This window comes from Toxotes jaculatrix, chromosome 8 (genome assembly GCF_017976425.1).
Source record: "Toxotes jaculatrix isolate fToxJac2 chromosome 8, fToxJac2.pri, whole genome shotgun sequence".
Lineage (NCBI taxonomy): Eukaryota > Metazoa > Chordata > Actinopteri > Toxotidae > Toxotes > Toxotes jaculatrix.
Genome location: NC_054401.1, coordinates 11360127 through 11381513, shown reverse-complemented (window position 1 = coordinate 11381513; position 21387 = coordinate 11360127). Strand labels below are relative to the sequence as shown.

Here is a 21387-nt window from a genome sequence, read left to right as displayed (position 1 = left end):
AAAAGGGTCTAAAGTGACCCACATGGAACGCATCCTCGGGCGGTCTCGTGTATCATCGGACTCTATCGCTTTTTTCCGGGTTATCTCGGTCAGCGAGCTAGCCAAGCTGATTAGCCTGCTACCACCAGCTAATGTTTGTAGGATATTTAATGTTAGCTGTATCGGGGTGGATGATACTAATTGCGTAGAATAATGGCGGACGTGGAGGGACAAGGAATTTGTTCATCGGTCCCTCCGTTGCCTCACCCTTCCTCTCGTAACGGCTCCGGTGGCGGTAACGTTACACCGGGCACCGGCGGCAGCTGCCAGACCGCAGCCACCGTTACCTCAGGCCCACGGCTTGTTCGGATAGTGAAGTCTGACTCGGGCTATGGCTTCAATGTTCGGGGACAAGTTAGTGAAGGAGGACAACTACGGAGCATTAACGGAGAACTGTACGCTCCACTGCAGCATGTTAGTGCTGTTCTACCGGGAGGTGCCGCCGACAGAGCCGGCATTTCGAAAGGGGACCGGATTCTTGAGGTGTAAGTGGCTACCGCCTTAGCTTAACCAAAAGCATAATAAGTAACCCACACATAACTCTTTAATCTCAGAATGATTGTCCGCGAAAACCACTGCAAGCTGGACCTGTGAGCATGATTCACTCTCTCTCTCTAGTGGGTCCAGTGATGGCCACCAAAAAGCCTGTTCATGCACCACAGCGCTGGTCCTCTTGCAGGGTAGAATAGCCGTTCATCCTCATGAAAGAGGTGTCTGTGTGTGTCAGAGAGAAAAGATCCAACGATCATTAGGAATTCCCGTCACACTGAAACCTATTCCTCTCATCCACAGCATGCCAAATATTCTCAAGTCATCCCTTGTACACATTCACATCATCCTAAACAGATGCAGTGTTTAATATTTCTGCATCCGGCATACCTTGCATTGCTTACACTAATCAAAAAGGTTAAAGCAAGCCAAATCATTGTCATCAGCATCACGGAATTTGGTAAATTAACCACACGTGGCTTTGATGTGACTATCAGTGAGCACTGCTGTGTGTGTGTTCTGCATGTAGGATGGCTGTCCTCACTGGCATCTTAGTATGCATGGAGATGGTTTGCTGATGTTGGGCTCTGTTGCTATGGAGAGCAACACACAGCATACAGCACAGCATCAGTACTGGAGCTTCAGTGTGTCTGTGTGTGGAATAATATGATGCAGAAAGGGAGGGATGCCTTCAGTTCAGCTGTGATTGGCTTCACGCTCCAAAATCCACTCTCTCATTGGCTGGCTTTTGCACACTGCTTTTTTAATGGATGGTCTGCAGTAACCTGGCAGTTTGTTGACCCCATTATTTCCGTGTGCTTTTGTGCAAACATGTGGATTTATGTACAGAATGTACACTTTTGTTTATTGTATACAAAGGAAATCTTTCCAGGTCCTTTATTTCTTCCCTCTATTATCTATTTTGATCAATATCGCCCATAGCTTGTGCGGCCTGTGTACACTTTTACTAGTAGTGCTTTACTGGCCTCATTTGGGACTGTCTCATCAACTGTGCCTCCCATGCGGTGGATAAGACAGGCCCAAATATGGCTAGATCTTTACCCATCATAGTTGTATTCAGCTGAAGATTCGGCTTTGGTGCACTGGAGCCTTTCAGCCTCCCTGTCAGGACATAGTATGTACACAATAAGTAAGTATACACACAGTGGAGTGCCTGCAGACTGGCTGCAGTGCTATACAGCCTCTGCTATTCTCGATGCAATCAATACTTCTTTGCACATTTACAAACAGCTCATGCTTCTCAGCCTTTGATCCAGAATAATCTATAGTGGTAGACAACTGTTTTCAGCCTCCTGCTGCGTGATAAAGGCACAGTGTATTTATGTGATCTGTAATGGATGTAATGTATAACATTACATTACACATATCTCTTTGAAGTGTGTGGTGTATAGTATTTTGACAGATTTAGCCTTTTGATTGAGAGTATGTATGTGGGCATCTTTGCTTGTGCATGTGTATTTGTAAGTAAGTAAGTAAGTGTGCTTGTTTGTAGTACAAAATCGAAAACACTGAACTCTTCAGCAGCAATGTAAACGGATGAATCAATTATTACCTTGTATTGTAATGACAGACAAACTGACTGTCACACACAGAGGAAAATGTCTCTTTAAAGCTGTTTATTACACTCAGTAGTGCTGATAGTGCAGGTGCAAAGGCTGCTACATCACATGCTAATAATATAGTCATAAAGCTGCTACAATGAAAGAGCGGTGAAAATGCTTAGTCTGTGTTTTGTGTTTGTGGGAGATTTTTGCTGTTTCTTCTACAGCACCTGGAAGGTTTTTATGTGCTCCATGTCTCTCCTGTTTGTCTTTGCATATTTTTATCTACACAATCATCTTTCCTCACCAACACTAGTTCAGGCTTTGCTATATGGGCCCTGGCTCAGATTGTCTCCATTGGCTTGATTGCATATTCATGCATAGCTGCTTCTTGCCACTGTGTGATTAGGTATTAGAGAGTTTGTGTCCACTGAGCTTTATCCCTCTATCACCTTACCAATGTAAGCCATACCATAACGTAATGGCTGACAGTAATGGCTGATCAGCTGTCAGTCACTAGTTCTAGCTGAAGCATTTCCTGTCCTGTTAGTCTATGTTCCTGTGGACAGTTGGATGTTATGCTTGAGACAGCAACTTTCCTAGCTGCATCCAGTTATATACCAGGGATGGTTGGGGAATTTTATGAGAGAAATATATGTCCTAAGTAATGTATACCTAAAGGGGAATTCTGCTGATTTTACACTTCAAAGTCCATTTTCAGGTCTTACTAAATACTACTGCATATGTGAAAAAGCTGTGTGAAGTGTGATCAGTTGCCTCATGTGATGTCACTTGACTCAGCTGCTGTTGGGGTTGAAGACTACAAGTTTGAAAATGACAAAAATCTGGGGGTGTGGAGTTTAGTGAGTTTAATAGCGGAAGCCATTGTATTAGAAGATCAGAGCTTTGACTTTGACTAAATTGACTGTACGCCACACAAATTTCAATTAAGATTTCCTCCAAAGTATCGACTGGGTTGTATTCAGGTTATGCAAATAATATTTGGGGCACTGCTGGTTTTTGTGGTCTTTGAAAAATGTGCAAATAGAAGTTTGGTCAGCTCTTGTATTCAAGCTAACATTTGCAAGCTATTGATTAAATTTCAAAAATCGATTACATTAGCACAAAATGTAAAGTCCAGAATAATTTAATTTACTGAATCTCATTCTGGCATGGTTTAAATACCGCCTTTATTTGCCAGCCTATCCGTAACATTGAAATTAGTTTTAAAAAATGTCAGAAACAGCTAGAGGTGATGCTGAGAGCTGTTAGAAGGGATGCTGTGGCTGTTTTTGAGTAAAGTTAACTATAGGTCAGGTTGCTGCAGCACTGTTATCAACACTGCTGTGCCTCTGACACACAGCTGCCAAAGTGCACACACCCAGTGTTGCTCATGTTCAGTTGTACTAATGCCACAAACCAAAGGTCTTATTCCTGAGGGGGTAGATGTGAGCCCCAGAGTGATTTTGAGGACAAAGCCTCTGTCTCTCTGCATGCATAAACAGAGGCTGTCTGTAATTTTCACAGTCCATTGTGCTAAGAAAATCAAAATTCAGTCCTCGACCTTGCTCCTTGAGATAAGCTTACAATTCAAAATGATGACGGATTGTAAGTGTCTGAAAATAACAGCCGAGTATAAATGCTACCTTTGTGAAACATATCAATTTTTCATTGTTGTTGGCTGTGTGTCACTGATGTATTACTGCTGCCTCAAATGTGCCATAGACACATATAATGTAAGTCGTACTCTTATCAAAAATTTAATGTTTTAACTAACATTAGGAAGATTAAATAAGATTCATTACAGTATATAATCCTTACATCTGCATCTCTTTTTCTCCATTTGATAGAAATGGAGTGAATGTAGAAGGAGCGACCCATAAGCAGGTGGTGGACCTGATCCGAGCCGGAGAGAGGGAGCTTGTGCTGGCTGTGCTGCCCGTCCCACCCCAGGAGGCCGACTGCTTGGACCCCGGGGATGATGGTTCAGCTCAGTCGTGCTACGACTACTCAGACAAGCAGGCTGTCCCCATCTCTGTGCCTAGCTACAAACACACTGAGCTTAACCAGGAAAAGTTTGTGGTGGGTACACTTGTGGATGAATACATAGACGGCTTATTTGGAAGCATAAATTGATGAAATTGAAATTGATGAAAAGCAGAAAATCATGATTAGCTTTATTATCAGATGCTAACATAGGTCTGACTACAGAATCCACAACTTTAAAGTGTCTTTAGTGACTCTTTATCTAGGCCTGTGATCAGACTAATCTTCCAACTAAGTACTATAGATAATCTTTTTTGTGGTAGTAAGATATTTTAATTAGAAAACCAATTGACTTTAACTCTGGCTGTGTAATTTCTTTGGGGTATTCATTTTCTTCATTGTCTTTGCCTTCCTCAATCCACACTCTCTCCTTCCAGGTATATAATGTGTACATGGCAGGCAGGCAGCTGTGCTCCAAGCGTTACCGGGAGTTTGTGATCCTACATCAAAACCTTAAGAGGGAGTTTTCCAACTTTACATTCCCCAAGCTGCCTGGGAAATGGCCTTTTTCCCTGTCGGAGCAGCAGCTGGATGCACGACGTAGAGGCCTGGAGGAATACTTGGAGAAAGGTGAGGGAAAAAGTTCTCAAGAATTAAGTAACCAGCATAATAATTTCTGGGGTTTGAAAAGTTAATAGAGCAACTCAGGGAGAAATATTATCCACTCCAAAGTTCATAAATGCACAGTTTATGTCATTGTATAAACTCTGTTATTTCACATACATCTAAAGCGTTTGTGTTATAATATTATGTGTGTTTTATCTGCAGTGTGCTCTGTACGGGTAATCGGAGAAAGTGACATCATGCAGGAGTTCCTGTCTGAATCAGATGAGGTAAAATGAAAAAAGTCTATTTGTGTCTGGTTTTGTGGTCCTCTGCCTGCCCGTGACTCACTCTACAGTTTGTCTCTCCTTCTCATGAACTAGAACTATAATGGCGTGTCAGATGTGGAGCTGAGAATAGCCATGCCCGATAAAACCACGCTCACTGTCAGAGTTCGCAAAAACTCTACTACAGACCAGGTCTACCAGGTAAACATATACACAGGCCTGTATATCCCCTTATTATAGTCACTATATCTTTTACTCAGTCTGTTTCTCGTTTTCAGCATCTCTCATTCTGTCTCTGTCTCTCTCTCTCAGGCTGTAGTAATGAAATTAGGGATGGACAGTGTAACAGCCAGCTACTTTGCCCTGTTTGAGGTCATCAACCACACCTTCGGTGAGTAAGAACATATAAGTAACTGAAGCATGAGTTTGTTTGTATGCTCGTGCGTTTTTCCACACTGAAAATGTTTTCCATCTTTGCCAAAGTACAGCACAAATCACACAACGGCTTCAGTTGCCAGTGTCAACTTAGGAGTTTTTTCCACAGAAAGGAAGAGAATTTGCAAGTTTTTGTATGAGTTACTCTTCCATATCCACCCCTTTCAAAAACAATCTAAAATAAATACCTGTGTCTTTGAAGATGTATTTCCTTAAATGTTACTTGTACTGGTTCTCAGTCCTCCAAGCCACTGTGTTACATATATATGTTTGATTTACAAAAAAACAAACTAAATGGCACTATATCACAAGTGGCTATTTTCAGCCTCCAGCCCATGCAGCACCACTGAATTTATTCTCCGTTAACTATGTTCTCTGTCTGTTGCTGCAAAGACAGAAGCAGCAGTACAGTAACTGTTTTTTTTATCTTTCTTATGTTTATGAAACCTTTGGTTTAAATTTTATTTATTCTATGGATCACATCCACGAGCAGTGGCAGATTGATTATAGAATGTCAGATAGAAGAAAATATTTGGGCATCGGTTATTGGTTTACTATTATGAGCTGTAATACTGATACAGAGGCACAATTTAAAATATTGCAAAGGCTCCCTTGTACACCATCATTAAGAGGCAAGCTTGGTCTAAGCTCTCCTAAATGTATTCAGTGCAATTCAGAAATTGCCACGTATGCACATATATTCCTGGAAATATGCAAACATCCAAAAATTTTGGAGAGAAGTGAAAGATGGAGGTTCTTCCCTTGATTGAATATGACTTGGAGCTGTCGCCTCTTCAGTGTGTTTTGGCAGCTAAAGTGGACAGTGAGAGGAACAACCACAATGCTTAACTGATTGGAATACTTAAATATATAGCAAGAAAGAGTATTCTTAAATTCTGGATTTCTGAAGACACCCCTTCAATGGGTGATTGGTATAAGGAAGTACTGAGAATACTGCCTCTGGTAAACATTACATTACATTTAAACCTCATATCTTTGGCCTGTTTGTACATGCAGGTAACAGATTTCTTGTCTTAAACACATGCATTGAAAACAATACAAAAATATCACATTCTTACAACACATGCTTTTTATAGAGCTATATGTGTATTTTGCTGTTAATTTTGCTCACTTCACCACATGAGAATGGTATCTCATTCTCTCCCTCCTTCTCTTTTTCTCTCCCTTTCTTCCTCAGTGCGTAAGCTTGCCCCCAACGAGTTCCCCCACAAACTGTATGTACAGAACTATACTTCAGCCATCCCAGGAACCTGCCTCACCCTGCGCAAGTGGCTCTTCACCACAGAAGAAGAGATTTTGCTCAATGACAACCAGCTTGCTGTCAACTATTTCTTTCACCAGGTATGTGCGTATGTCTGTCTTTCTTTGTGGTATATGTATGTATGTGTTTTTCATGTGTTTCCCTTATTTGATCCTGTCTTTGCAGGCTGTGGATGATGTGAAAAAAGGATTCATCAAAGCAGAACAAAAGTCCTACCAGCTGCAAAAGTTGGCAGAGCAGAAGAAGATGTCCATGGTCAGTCTCCTGCATGGCCACAAACCACACAGACAGATAGTTACTCGTTGTAGTTCACTGTGTCTTATGTCATCCCTCCTCACCTACCTGTTCTTCACTGTGAGTGATATAACAAAGTGGAAAAGGTGCAGAGTCCTCAGGGGGTGGAGGTAGTCTAACAGCGAGAGTGTGGGTTTGACTGGAGTGGCACAGACAATAATCCTTGCTCGGAAAATGTGCATAGAGAAAGTGAGTGAGTTCTCTTCTGTCTGAAAACAGAAATAAATTACCCTCATTTAAGAGTGATTAAACCTTCCCAGCAGGTATATGCTCACACCATATACTGAGAGCAGTTAGGCGGCAAAGAATTACTGTGGCATATGACTGTACTCTGCTTTATGGCCGTAAAGATTAATTACAATTAAACATCAGAAAGTGCATCCTGCATCTAAACTTCAGTCAGCTGCAGAGCTACAGCTTGCAGTATATAATAAAAACACTATCTGTCTCTTTTGTCCTCTGCCTCTTTCTCTCTTAGTATCTGAGTTTGTTGAGGGGCTGCGAGGGCTACAATGAGATCATATTCCCCCACTGTTCCTGCGACTCCCGACGTAAAGGCCACGTTATCACAGCCATCAGCATTGACCACTTCAAGCTACATGCCTGCACCGAGGAAGGGACTCTCGAGGCAAGGGCAACTGTTTTTATAGTGTGACTTAATTTTACGTAGTTTGTATGTACAATGGAGTGTAATAAAGCCTCAATGTTATTGCAGAACCAAGTGATTGCATTTGACTGGGGGGAGATGCAGAGGTGGGACACAGATGAAGAGGGCATGGCCTTCTGCTTCGAATATGCACGGGGAGAAAAGAAACCACGTTGGGTCAAGATATTTACACCTTATGTGAGTATCACACAAACGTTATTACACATGTGAAGTATTCTAGTGAAAACAGGGCTCATACAGTAATGAAAAACATGATTTTTTTTTACTGTAATTCATGGGGGAACATAAAATTTGGTAACGTGAAGGAAATTTATTTTCATTTTGGGTACTCTCGCTGTTCAAAGTGTCATTTGTTCAGTTTTATAAAATAATGACCATAATAGACCGTTTATCTGACTGTTACTGTGAAAACATTGCTTGCAAACAACTTTTTATTCTTTAAAAGATTCTGGATATACAGCATTTTAATTCCTACTCCTGTAATTTAGAAGAATAGTTTGACATTTTGGGAAATATTCTTGTTTGTTCTCTACAGAGAGTCCCCAGGACTTAAATGGTCCCAGCCAAGAAATAGTGTAGTGACAGAGGCAAGCTAGCACCTTGTTTCCCCTTGTTTCCAGTATTTGTGCTAAGCTAACCAGCTGCTGACTGTGACCTATTGATCGTCTTATCTGTCTCTCCACCAGAAAGCAAGTAACAAATTTCCCAAAATGTTGAATTACTCCTTTAAAGGAAAATATGTAAAACTGATCTTGTTTGTCTTTTTGAATCCATATCAATGTTTCTCTCTTTTCGTTTGCCAATGTTCAGTTTAACTACATGCATGAGTGCTTCGAGAGAGTCTTCTGTGAGCTGAAGTGGAGGAAGGAGGTAAGGGCCATCTACTTACTTACTGGTTAACCTACTCTATTAAAAGCCATTTACTTGTGTGCTTTACTCATTGCTGCTGTGTGTCTGTGTGTACAGGTGGAAGAGGAGGCCACAGACAAGGACAACAAGAACTGCAGTAAAGATGGTATGTGTGGCAAGGTAAGGCTTTGCCTGCCTCTGTCCAGTGTATGACCCAGCAATAGCGTGGGTGATTTGCTATGTTTTCTGACTCTGACTTTGTGTGTCTCGGTTTTTCTGTTGTCCTGATTGCTCTGTCTGTGCAGAATATTTTCCAGCTGCTGAGGCACAGAAGGGATGGAGGCACCTAGGAAGGGAGATTGTTACCTCTTAACTACATACCGTCTTCATCGACTCCGCTCAGTTTTGGCCCTCATCCAGCCCCACACCCAGCAACACTCAGCTATTAACTACACGGTCATCATTTACACTCCGTCAGCTACAACCTGAGAAACTACCCTTGTTACATGCAAACCAACAAACATCTGCAAATGAACAAATCAACAGAAGCATAAAAATGCTATACACACATGAACCAGGAACTTGTGAATCTAGCACATTGTAATCTTGCATTAAGCCGAGCTTTGTCAAAAAGAAATGAGGATGTCTACAGACTTGAAGTCACAGAGACATGCAAGCCTTTTTTCTAATTAGCAGGGACTTGAAGTGGAATGTGACATGCAGATAAGGAGGTTCTGAGCCTCCTTTGTAGTCCTACCTGGACAAGGAGGTGGGATCTAATGAGGAAATCATGGTGGACTAAGAAGGGAAGTTGAAACCTGTTGAAACAAGGATCAGCAATACTGAGGGTGGACCACAGGGAGACACCTGGCTTCTTAATTTATAGATTAGAGTAGCAGTGTCTTCTTTAGCAATGCGTGCTGGGGGCCCTAGAAAGCATGGGGCCAATCACAATTAGGCCCTCAGAATGTAAGTCACAGCTGAATCATTTCACATACATAAATTTTCACGTGTTTGGCGCTAAATCTGCATTTATAAAACTGTTAACTTTGTAATGTGGCAAATGAGAGAAAGGAGAGAGAAAGCAGATATTATGTAGGAAGGTTAAACACTTTTTTTTTCCTGGAGATTTGGGTGCACATAGCAAACAGCTGTGATGGTTTAACATATGAGCAGGAACACGATAAACTTTACACATTTTGCACTTTATCCAACAGTATTAACAATGTCCAGGTGTGGGAAGTGTGAGCTAAGAAGCAGATAGCGGGCATTATACTGGAATAAGCCAGGTCTTGTTTTGCTTACATTAATTTCTGACTGACTACGGTATGATAATGCATTGCATTATCAAATGGTGCGTGCGGTGTGCAGAGCCATGCATTAAACTTTTATGTATTTATAATATTATGTTAACTCTTCCTGGAAATGTTTTGAGGCTATTGTAGGGCAGCAATGCTGCAGAGCACTGGCCAGTCAGGTGACAGTGTAGTACATTATATTTAGTGTGTATTACTCAGACAAAACAGCAGGGGTCCTCCTCTTTCTACCTGCATTCTGGTTGGAGGTGATTACTTTGTGTCTGAGAGCTCCCACAGGATTTATAATAGGCCTGTAATTCAAATGGCCTTTCCACACAGCACTATTTATCTCTGTAGCTGGTATGTTCCAGTGCTGTTAAACCAGTCATGCGCTCCAGATTCAGGATAAGTGGGACAAGGATTTCTGAGCAAAAAGAGCAGCTTGCACTCTCCGTCAACGTCAAGATCACTGCGCACATTCACTAAAGGCTTTGTAGCAACTGATCACTTAACTGCAGTGTAACGTGATAACCTGTTCCTCCAAATAAGCCCGGTTACTGTTGTAATATTTAGAATATTTTAATAATGATAATAATTATAATGTAATAAGGCATAACATAATTATCTGATGAAGCCATACTGACTTCAGTCATTAATTACATCATTAACATGACACTCTATATGATTTACTTGATCCTGCAGATATTACATGTTCGCTTGCTACTAGCTTTTATGAAGTGAGCCCTTTGATGAAGGCTGGGTCATATGGTTGAAATCGTTATCCTGATAATATTAAGGATATTTAACAAAATCAATAAACTGTATATCATGGTTCGTTTATGCAAAATTACATGTAAAAATCATCAAATTTATGGTCAAAGCAAAGACCTTTTGTTTCACTGTTAAACATTACATGGGGCCATACTTCATACGTGCAAAACAACTCATTTTCTAACTGTTTTTAATTGAAAATTAGTTAGAGATTAATTAGAGTTATTAAGATGATCAACAGAAATTTGTAAAATGATGACATTTATCATGTGATCATTTATTACTGTATGTGCTCACAATTTGAAGTCACTGAATGTCAGTAAATGAGAAAATTCAATTATCGCCCTGCATTAGCTCATATTTGGCTCGTAATGAGAACATTGTTATCTGCAAGTAAAAAGTCATAGATTGGCATCGGTGGCTCTAAGAGTGCTTGTGATGTTGATGGTGCTGTACTAAAAAGCCATGCTGGATGATGAATGAGCTGCAACAAACCTCAGTGGGTGTGTAAAAGAGGTTTAATTGAATGTGTTGAGGCTTGAATTGAGAGATTGAATGCACCATTATAAAGGCCGAACGCATTTCCCAGGATTCTTGTCTGTTTACCGAACCATGTCCGGAACAGTCGATTGTCTGACATTGTCTGATCTGCCCACCTTGAAGTGTGTGCTCTCTTTGGCTCACCTCTTTCTCCTTCTCTCCCTCATTCTGACTAAAGTCAAGAGTCACTTGCATTATTTATGAAGAAGAAACTAAGTTAAATTCAGTATCTCTGTTGTTAAGTTTTTCACCTGACATGGTTTGGTTTTCAAAGGGACACGCCAAGAAGAGCAGAGAGATTAACAACCTGCAGGTTCTTTTGACATGTTGAAAAATGTAAAATTTAAGACAAAGTGTTTGGTTACGTCGCTTACTGTAATAAATTGTAACATATTCTTTTAAATAAACCGATTTATTGATTCAAGGTTTTTGGTGTTTTGGTTTCAGAGTTAACATTGTGTGTTAGAGCCCGAGACAACTACAGTATGTGGGAGCTGACTGCCAAAATGCGGACGCTACACACGAGCCCCCCCAGTGAGCTGAGTGAGATTTATCCTGTAAAGATGATTTTACACTCGTTTTCCCACTCTCCCCTTGTGCCTGTTTCCTTTCTTCCTCTCATTGCCTTCCTCTTCTCTCCCCAGCTTCAGCGTCTTTTAATGAGATCTGGGAGACAATTACCCAACAGGCATTGAAATAGCCTTTTTATATTGACCTGCATCGAGTGTCTGCACCCAGTAATTAATAGGTATTGACTGTTGGTGGTGTGGGATATAATCCTGAGACATCTGAATTTTGAAAAGCCAAGACCTCTTGTGAGAAACATTTGATCAGACTTCAGTTTTGATCAGTTTCATACCGAACCTTCGTTACATGAAGGGAAGAAGCTTATGTGTAGGTTCAAGCATATTTAAATGCAAAAACAACACAACATAAAAAATAGAAACAAAACCTGAGGATTTGAGATCACAAAATTCAAATTTAGAGATGTGGAATATAAAGAGCATTGCATTGACTCAGTTACTGCCATTGTTGTCTCACTTTTTATACCCTGTATGTTATGTGCTGTATTCTCCCTGACTAATGGACTTTCTACAGTTTCCTCCTACATTGCAAAAACATGCAGACTGTGATCGTGGAAAACCTATGACGGGCAGTCTGTCTGGGATGTTTCTACTCCTTCTGCCTGACAGGCCAGTAATGAGTGAGTAAACCACATAAATATTGTATTAGTATGTTTTCATAGCCTTTTTTTATTGCAGTTGTTCTTTGACAATTCTTTAGTTGATTAAACTCTATTAAAATACAGCACATCGTTTCGGTTATTACTCTCTCTTCTTCTATAGTCTCACTCTCTTTTGCTTTTTCCACATGAGCAGAGATAATGCAGAAGTGACAGCACTGCACAAGCAGCAGCGTAAGTGAACGGTGAAATGTGTGTGTGAGAACTGGAGAGCTGGCATGCGTGGTCACTGCATCAGGTCTGCAGCAGGGTCTTTACTTTGCCATTTGGTGTGTGTGAGTGGGTTTCTGTTCACGCTGCACACTGTGTGTCTGTGGATGTGTGTGCAAATTTGTGCGACAACTGCAGCCACACATTGCGGTGGCCCCTTGATACCAAAGACATGTTTTCTGCATCCCACTCTGGTGTTCTCTTTGTGTGATCCGGTTTGCTTCTCCTCTCAACGAACAGCTCTGCATGATCTACACAGAGCAGGTGGACGACTGAGTTTCTGGAGGAGGAGAGTATCTAGATTTATTACCTGTGCTGTACTGCATCCTCAGCAGCCCCACCAGTACTACACACAAACGGAATACAGTATGACATTGATATGCATACTGAGTTGCTCCAATAATGAGCTAACCTGCCGGCGCATACTGTACTTATGATGAAAAAGTTTAAAAGCCAGATTAAAAGCCTCAGGGCTGAAGGTTTGAGTACAGCTGCGCCAAGACACAAATTAGCCAAATTCAATCATCATAAAGTGTTTGCATTATATCATAGTCAATCATTTGACATGGAAATGTTTGCCAAGATCCAGCTCATAAATTGTGATAAAGACACCCTCTGCCAATTTAGAATATATGTCCAGTCACCCCTAAATGCTGGTCTAAGTACAGTTTAAAAGCAGCTGCATCCCAGAGGAGGAGGAGGGAGGATTCATTCCTCCCCATCCTCCCCCTCCCCTCCTCTCTCCTTCCTCCTCTCCCTCTCTCATTAATGAGCAATCAGTTAAAAACTTTATTGGTCCCTATCGGCTTCCTCAGCACATTTTCCTCCCTTCCCTGTTTCCCTCAACCATGCAACCACCTTTGTTCTTTCTGTATTCGCTTTCATTCTGCATCCTCTCCATCTCCTTTCCATCTCTCTTCCTTCCTTTTGCCCTCTTTTATTGTTGTGCTTCATTACCTCCATCTTTCTTTTCTTCTCTCTGGCTCATTTTCCTCTCCAGCCCTCCTCCTGCCCTCGGTTTCTGCATCTTTTTTGAAACTTTGAGCGAGGGGGAGGCAAGCCAGAGGATGGAAAATCTGATGCATGTCTTGAGAGTACAAAAGACTAGACAATTTATTTCACAATGTTTACAGCTTAGTCTGTCGAAACTTGGCATTCAAGTGTCCAACATTTCTGCAAAATGTGTGCCATGATTTCGACTTTCGAAGCCAGGGTCATACACTTTATATTTTTCTTCATATACACGAGTGTGGATGTGTGGATGGATGAGTGAAGATGTGTGTTTCTGGAATAAAAAAAAGCCGTGTGAAAAAGGATTCTTTGAGAGCTGACATGACCTGTGATTTTTTTTTCTCTTCTCTTTCGCACACTGCAGTCTGAGCCTTATCGGTGCCCGCACACGGAGACAGTAATGTTCCACATTGTGAGTAAAAACTGGAGCTTTCAAATATTTCTTTAAGCTGTGGCTTCCTTGTACTGTCCAGCCTTTTCATTTCAAATATCAGCACTGCACTGTGTAGCTTAATAGAAGGTAAATGACAAGAGATGGGAAAGATCCCTAAGGCAGTATGCTGGTTACTTTCCCAGGGATATTAATAATAATTTTCTCCTTCAACGTAAGGGCTGCAGTATAAAAATAAAAGCTAACACGACTGTTGATGGTGACGCAGAAATAAATCTCCATCATTATCATCCCATTACATGGGTGATTTTCAGGCTTTATGAATTTTTTTTTTATCGGTTTTCAATTTCTGGAACTGAGTGTTCATGTGAAAAAATACTGATGACACTGATTTTGGACATCCTATTAAACAATAACCTCGAGAAAACAAATTAAATTGAAAATTAAATTGAAACTCCTACATCCTAGAGAAAAAAACCCTCAGTGTTGACAAAATGTGTGTACTGCAGTATTATTTATATTTGGTAAAGTGTGTATGATATGACAGCACAGAGAAACTGGTGTGTGCTGTCATCACAAAGCCGCCTTAGCGTCTCGATTGAAAATCAATGCAAGCGAACAGGAAATTTAGTCAGTTTTAATGAAAGTGTGAAAGTGTTAATTCTTAAAGGAATCCTGCTCGAGTGTAAAAGCTTTACCATTTTACATGCAGCACATTAGTGTAAAGTTTTTCTACTGAGTAAATTCAAGCCGCATCTCTAACTGCAGTACAAATACTTTACAAATCTAGTAAAGTCATGCATTCCAGTTCTCACATCAATTCAAAGACATTTTTTACTTTAGGATCCTCATTCACAAAACTCTTTTTTTTTATTATTTAGCTGATGGTTTTGTCAGCTAGTCCACAGACCTTCAGCCAAATATCAATGAAACATCCATAGAAACCACTGCAAAAACATTGTATGAAAAGTAAATAGAAGCATGAGCCATTATACTCTATCAGAAAGGAAGAAAATAAACCATAATGTTGCTAAATCATAGTCCACTCCACATCTGATACAGTCCAAGCCAGCTTGCTGAACAGGAAATGTTCGCTGCTATATGTCCCGGTGTCATTAACAGCAATTGTGCTTCCAACAAATCCACATCTGAATCCTTATCCCTTAACATCCCCTTCTCTCTCAAAGGCCTCTCAGAGGAAGTCTTTTGACAGTGCTTCTCCAAAGTTTGGGGCAGCCATGAGAATAGCGATGGTACAGATGATGTTGAAAACACTGAATCCCACCAGGCACAGGCGGTCGATGACAGCTGCAGCAAACTGCCACTGCTCTGCCAAACTCAGCTGCCGGTCCTGCTCACGAATACGTTCGACTAAGAACTGCACCTCCGCCAGCAGAGCCTGCAGCTGATTGTCCACTGCCACAGATCGAATCACACTGCTGTGGGTATACATGGCACCCGATCTCCCTGCTCCAGCCCCAGTCTCTAAACCACAGGGTCCAGAGGATGTAGTTGACGGATCAGGGTCTGGGGACACTGGAGGTTCCTGTGGAGGGTTCCCAAACTTGGAAGATGGGAGGTGATGATGGACTGGTGTATCTCCAGCTGGTCCTCTTCCTCCTGCTGCTGGTCCCTCTCCTTCTCCTCCACTTAGTCCACTGTTAACCCTCCCATGACTGGTAGTTCTGCTCCTTTGAACTGGCTCCAGTTCAGCAGTAGTCTGGAAGGTCTGGAAGCCCATGTAAGGCAGATGACCATTGGGCTGAGGGTGTGGATTAGGGCTGGGATCTCTGTGGCTGGAATTAGGGAGGATAACACCCTGGGAGTTGGGCCTGTGAGGCAGTGGGTGTGACAGAGGATGGTTGAGCTGGGCGAGGCTGGCCTGCAGGGAGTTGAGGCTCTGCGGGAGGATGGGGGGCACTGGGGTGGGGATGGTGGTAGTGGTAGTGGTGGTGGTAGGAGAGGACAGGGTCTTGCTCTGAGAATCTGCCTGGCTGTTGGAAAGAGTAGGCTCCACTCCCTCCCCTGGACGCTTCATCCGCAGAAACCAAGGTACCCATTGCAGCAGAATTAAATGCACCTGACAGAGAACAAGACATATACTGTTGAGAAAATTAAAGGGCACAAGTGCACATTTAACATTTGTTCTGGCTTTCTTTTCAGACTGTTTTTAGATTTTAACCTTTAACTTTGACAGTATTCTATGGCCAGACATCTAGCTGTACAACAAGGCTGTTAATTTCCTTATGAATCTTCATGCAATCTGAGATCTCGAGCATAAGACCAGGGATGGTTGAGCCCCTAAGATGCTTGGGTGAGCTGATCTATTTTATAGCTATTTTATTCCATCTTTTTTTAACCACTGAAAGCCTGGCCTTGTTTTATTCTGGTTTTATTTTGTATTTCATTGTAGTATTGTGGTTTGTCTTTTTTGAATTTATGTTATCAAGTATTTTGTACTCATCATCATTGTAACTCACCCAACGCGGCATGTGTCCACTGTTGGGGTTGTGGTGATGAAACTGGAGGACAATGACTGTGGCTACTACTGACATGCCTACAATCACCATGGTGCTGGCAAAGTACTGACCTGCGACAGAACACATTGCACTCATAAGGGCGCTGACAATCTGTATTCTGTGAACAATGTCAGTGCCCCCAGTAACGACTAAAACTCACAGAGGCACACGTGCATAGAAAGACCTGAAGAACTGACCTATCAGTGGTACAGAATCTGAAGTGGCGGGCATAATCTCTGCAACCATCAGCATGAAGACAGTCAGAGAAAGCAGAACCGTGATGCCTGGAGGCAGAGCAGGATGCCAGGGTGTCGTGGGTTGCAAAGAAAAAAAGAAGAGAGAATCCTTAAGAGACCACAGTACATGAGTATACTTAGTGGAACAGTGTATTTGGTATGCTGCACTTGACTTTTTGCCACAATCATCTGTCTTTCTGACACTCCTCAGAAAACTCATTCGATTCTACTCTCTCATCTTCCTTCCCACCTTTTCTATCTTTGTCTTTTCTCTGTCTCAGCTTCCCTCCTTCTCAGCCCTCCTGACACCACACAAATGTTCTGTGTAGCTGATTGAAAGTTGTGAGTGAAGTGAAATAAGACCATGCTTTCACAAATAAAGTGTAAAGACTTTCCAGCTAGAAATATATTTTGTGTTGTTCCAGATGCATCTCTTGTTTCCAATTTTCTTGTTGTTGTATTATTAACAAATGTCTTATCTTATTCCTCATTTCTGTTTTTCTCCTCACTCCTCTTACTATTCCTCACCCAGGCTGATCTTCTCCCCAGAGTTGGCAGGGAGCAGGAAGACCAGCAGGGTCATGGAGGAGAGGAGCACACACGGGATGAGGAGGTTTAGAGCGTAAAATAAGGTCCTTCTCCGTAACGTCACCACAAAGGTAACGTCGGGGTAGGGCTCTGCACAGCAGTCGTAGAAAACCTCATGACGATCTCCAGGGACCTCTGAGAGGAACAGACACAGGCGCAGCAAAGATGACATTATAATTCAGAAAACACGGCTGAGGGCTGAGACAGCAAGAAACCGATTCATAAGAAATCTCTGGAACTCAGTATAACTAATGAAGTGTAATTTGTAGCAACTATTGAATATTTTTGACTGAGTGAAAAGGAAATGGGTTGTAAAGTGCTGTGAAATGAGGGTTCTGTCTTAGGACCAGCATTATAAAAAGACATTGTAGCAGAGCATAGAAAGAAAGACCTGACTTATTCAAATCAAGTGTGGTTTCTGCAGGAATTATGTTGCTGTAAGTGCATAAAAGCACATAAAAACATCAGCGCTAAAAGTGTATTGCCATTCATTCAGTGAAATGTTTATGAGGCATTCTCCGACTTCTCCTAATTACACATCTAAGTATCAATCTAATTATTCTTTAGGTCTTTACAGTTACAGTGTCATATGGCAGTGATGTAAGCACAGTTACTAAGCAACACAGTTTATCATGCAGAGGTTCGACAGCGCGCCTCACCCAGTAGGTCCCACTCTCCGTTGCGCATGTATCCCGATACATCTGCCTCCTTCATCTGGATGTCCAGCAGCCAGCCATCAAACGTCCAGGAACCAAACTTCAGCTCACAGCGCTGGATGTCAAATGGAAACCATCTCACATCCACGTTACATGTGCTGATAAATATTCCTTAAAAACAGGGAAAAAAACCACACAGGGGAAAATAGTGAATTGGAAGTAAACATTCAAGTCAAGTAAAATTACCCCAAAATTTAATGGGGGGAAAACACTTCATTAAAAATGTTGCTTGGTGCATCCGGCTGGAACTAAGCAAAGAAGAAAATATTTGATTGCGGTAAACACTCTTAACATTAACTAATGCAGCAGAATGAGTAATGCATGCATGCATGCAGAATGACTGAAGTCTGGTTTTGAGGACAAGGTGGTGATTAATAAAAACTCACCTGGAGGCAGATACTCACAGAAGCCGCTGGAGTTAACCAGTACATTGGTCTTAAAGGTGGCATCAAACTTATCGTGAGCGCTGAGGGATAGTAACACAGTGATAAGATGGGTTAGAGCTCAGCAGAAGGCCCTGTGTATGTGTGTGATTTTATGTCACGTACCTGTTGTAAAGCAAAATATCAGGTGTCCAGACCTGGTCGGAAGTGAAACGGAGGTTCTTAACTCCAGGATACTCCGATTGGTTCCACTGGAGGTAGTGGTCATACCACTGCTGGAAGACACAAGCAAAACGCTGGTTTTATATGTGAACATATATAAAATTCACACCGACATAGATAAGACACACACTGTCATCAGTTTCCAATTTGCCTGTTAATTCAGTTTATTCTGCACACACAGCTTTGTGTTGTATATGTGTCTGTCCTAGAAGTGGGAGCCCTCCTATGTTGCTCCTTTCTGCCTTTTTTATCGATTAAAGGAATTCTTTTGGAATTAAGTAGCTTGGTCGAGTGGCCCTGAGAAACAAATCTGCGCTGAAGTCTACAAGTCTTCCAATATCACCCTGCTCAAGTGTCCATGCTCATGACGCTGAAACCCACCCTGCATCTGGGATGATGCTGTGCATCTCTTCCCGCAAGGGATGGGTGGGTGGGGGCATGGAAAAAGATTTTCACTACACAGATCGATACCACATTATAAATGTTTTTCATTATACTCACCATCTGCAGCCAGGCATTTGTGGTGAGGATCTGATTCTTTTCATCCTTGCACAAGACAAAGTAAATGAGAGGACAGGTTATTTAATAATTTAAAGACAGGTTCAAGGTTTTTAAGTGAACAAAATTCTCAGGCCTGTATGTACATTGATGGAGTTTTTAGTCCTACAGTCGTTCATCCTGTCCATTATAGAGGGTCCTGAAAGCGATCCCTTTCAAATGGGATTCCAATGTAAGTGGTGAAATACATTTCTAATTTTTTTTTTTTTTTTTTGCCTAAGCTAATATCAGCAGCTTTGGCAGTATGCAGAGGCGGAACAGTTACAGTGATGAATATATCTTTAAATGTATGTGTGTTAATGCGAGTATTGTATTAAGATAGACTTGAAAAATGTGAACCTCTCCTTTTATGTTCTTTGGGTGTATATTTATTGTTTGTATGTATTGTGTGACTGAAACATTATGTGTTATGTGCCATGCGTACCACATCCATGACCTGCATTAGAGTAAAGGAGAACTGAACAGTGAGAGTCTGGGAATCGTTGGCCACCGGCCTCTCCATCGGGTTGTAGTCCCTCAGCAGCTCCCTGAGCAGAAAGCGCTGGTGAGGACCCTGCATTGATACTTAACAGGGGATGGGGAAGAAGGTTAATGGGGGGGAAGAAAGAGGGTGGAAAAATGTGAGAATAACAGAAGAGGAGCGAGAGAAAAAGTGACAGTTACTGTCAGGAAAGGCCATGAGAAAGCACTGAAGGGAGAGCAATAGCAGAAAAATGGTGTGATTACAATGATATAAGAGTTTGGGGAAAAAGTGGTGTAGAAGCTGTAGGTCAGCTAACACAGAAACAGATGGAGGTTTTGGAGGTGTAATTGGAAGTAATGTTTTAAAGAAGAAAGATATATAGTAGAGTTGATGACCCAGGACATAAGAAGAGAACACAGGATGGAAATTTGTAGGAGAAAGAGAGGAGAGGAGGCAGGAAGAAAAAGGAGGAGTGCAGAGAGAAAAAAAAATCCTGCTCCTCCTAATCAATTATGCCTCTGACTGATCACCAGCAGACAGTCAAGAGTCTTTCCACCGTTAAAAATGTCACTTTCATTCCATGCAGGAAATAGTGAGGCTATTAAACACTGAAACACCCCAGACAGACAGACACAGCACTCACAACGATGAGAGCAGGGAACTTTCTCTCTTCGCCCCATAACTCCACCAAGGCCTTCGATTCACTCTTGATTTGTTCTCCACAAGGCGATCACTTTGATGTGGAGGGGAGCTCTAATTAGTAGACATAAGAAGCAGCCTAAAATTGTTCAAAAACTACTGCAAACTTAAAATATCTTCACAATGCCTGTTCTATAGCCAAACAATACCTACAACTTTTCAAACAGTAAGAGTGCAACAGCAAATGCTGTGAGATTAATGCGCTCACTATGAGGTGCCGAATCTATATTCACTAACTAGACCATAATTAATATCAATATGACTCCACAGATTGTATGCCCATAATTCAGATGAATTGTCCCTAGTGTCCCTAGTGTCCAGCCATTGTAAATTAACCACTAGCAGCCTCATAATCACCCTTCCCTTTCTTTCAGCACATCTATCTTAATATCCACCCATCTCTCTATCTGTCTATATGTCTATCTATCTACTTGTTGTCTTATCTGTAATATAAAAAATGCACAGCTCAGCTATGTAATCTGCAGTAAAGATGATTACATTTCATACTGTTGCTTGCTCATCATAAAAAATAAATCTATTTTTTCTGTTTGGCTGCACATCAAAGGACATTCTCCCAGCATCTAAAGTGAGCTGCTGTGCGCACAGTTATAAGGAACAAATCGCTCGGTGGCACAGACAATAAACAGCACATGTAGTATATACAGCACACGTAGAAAACACACACTTGTTCGAGCACAGCCTCACTTAAAGCGCCAATGAAAGTCACTCACCTCGGAGCAGAGTCGCGAGTATCAATAGCCAAAGAGCCACAGCCTGCCACATTCTGCATTCATCTGAATTAACAGAGAGAGAGTGGGAGAGGGAGAAATAGAGAGAGATGATGAAGGTGGATGAGAGAAGTAGAGAGAGAGAGAGAGAAGAGGGGTTGTGGAAAATAAGTGGAGAGGGTGTGATACAGGCAGTGGCAGAGCAGAGAAAGGAGGAGAGAGGGAGAGGAAGAGAGCAGGAGAGACAGAGAGGGTGAGAAACGCAGTGAAATGAACACTCCTCTAAAGAGGAAGATGCTGTGTTTCAGAGTCAATCAG

The 21387-nt window shown here is 41.7% G+C and overlaps 2 protein-coding genes across 3 annotated transcripts; one reads left to right on the top strand and one right to left on the bottom strand.

Annotated features, from left to right (window-relative positions):
- Positions 1-100: 100 nt before the first annotated feature.
- snx27b (sorting nexin 27b) lies at positions 101-11519 on the top strand. 2 transcript variants are annotated; one of them, XM_041045354.1, is made up of 13 exons: positions 101-524; positions 3941-4172; positions 4514-4706; positions 4905-4969; positions 5063-5167; positions 5279-5357; positions 6600-6763; positions 6849-6938; positions 7456-7605; positions 7693-7821; positions 8455-8514; positions 8611-8659; positions 8799-11519. In XM_041045354.1, the coding sequence occupies exons 1-13, from the start codon at positions 193-195 to the stop codon at positions 8864-8866; spliced, it is 1716 nt and encodes a 571-aa protein (XP_040901288.1). In that variant the 5' UTR covers positions 101-192; the 3' UTR covers positions 8867-11519. The 2 variants fall into 2 exon arrangements, with proteins under 2 accessions (XP_040901288.1, XP_040901289.1); XM_041045355.1 differs by having other exon boundaries at positions 8611-8673.
- A 3059-nt stretch (positions 11520-14578) lies between these two features.
- LOC121186022 (neuronal acetylcholine receptor subunit alpha-7-like) lies at positions 14579-21127 on the bottom strand. The gene is made up of 10 exons (XM_041044602.1): positions 21073-21127; positions 19604-19743; positions 19123-19167; positions 18565-18674; positions 18403-18482; positions 17960-18127; positions 17241-17435; positions 16674-16760; positions 16438-16547; positions 14579-16037 (listed from the first exon to the last, which is right to left on the bottom strand). Exons 1-10 carry the CDS (start codon positions 21122-21124, stop codon positions 15150-15152), a joined length of 1875 nt encoding a protein of 624 aa, XP_040900536.1. The 5' UTR covers positions 21125-21127; the 3' UTR covers positions 14579-15149.
- Between the last annotated feature and the right edge of the window lie 260 nt (positions 21128-21387).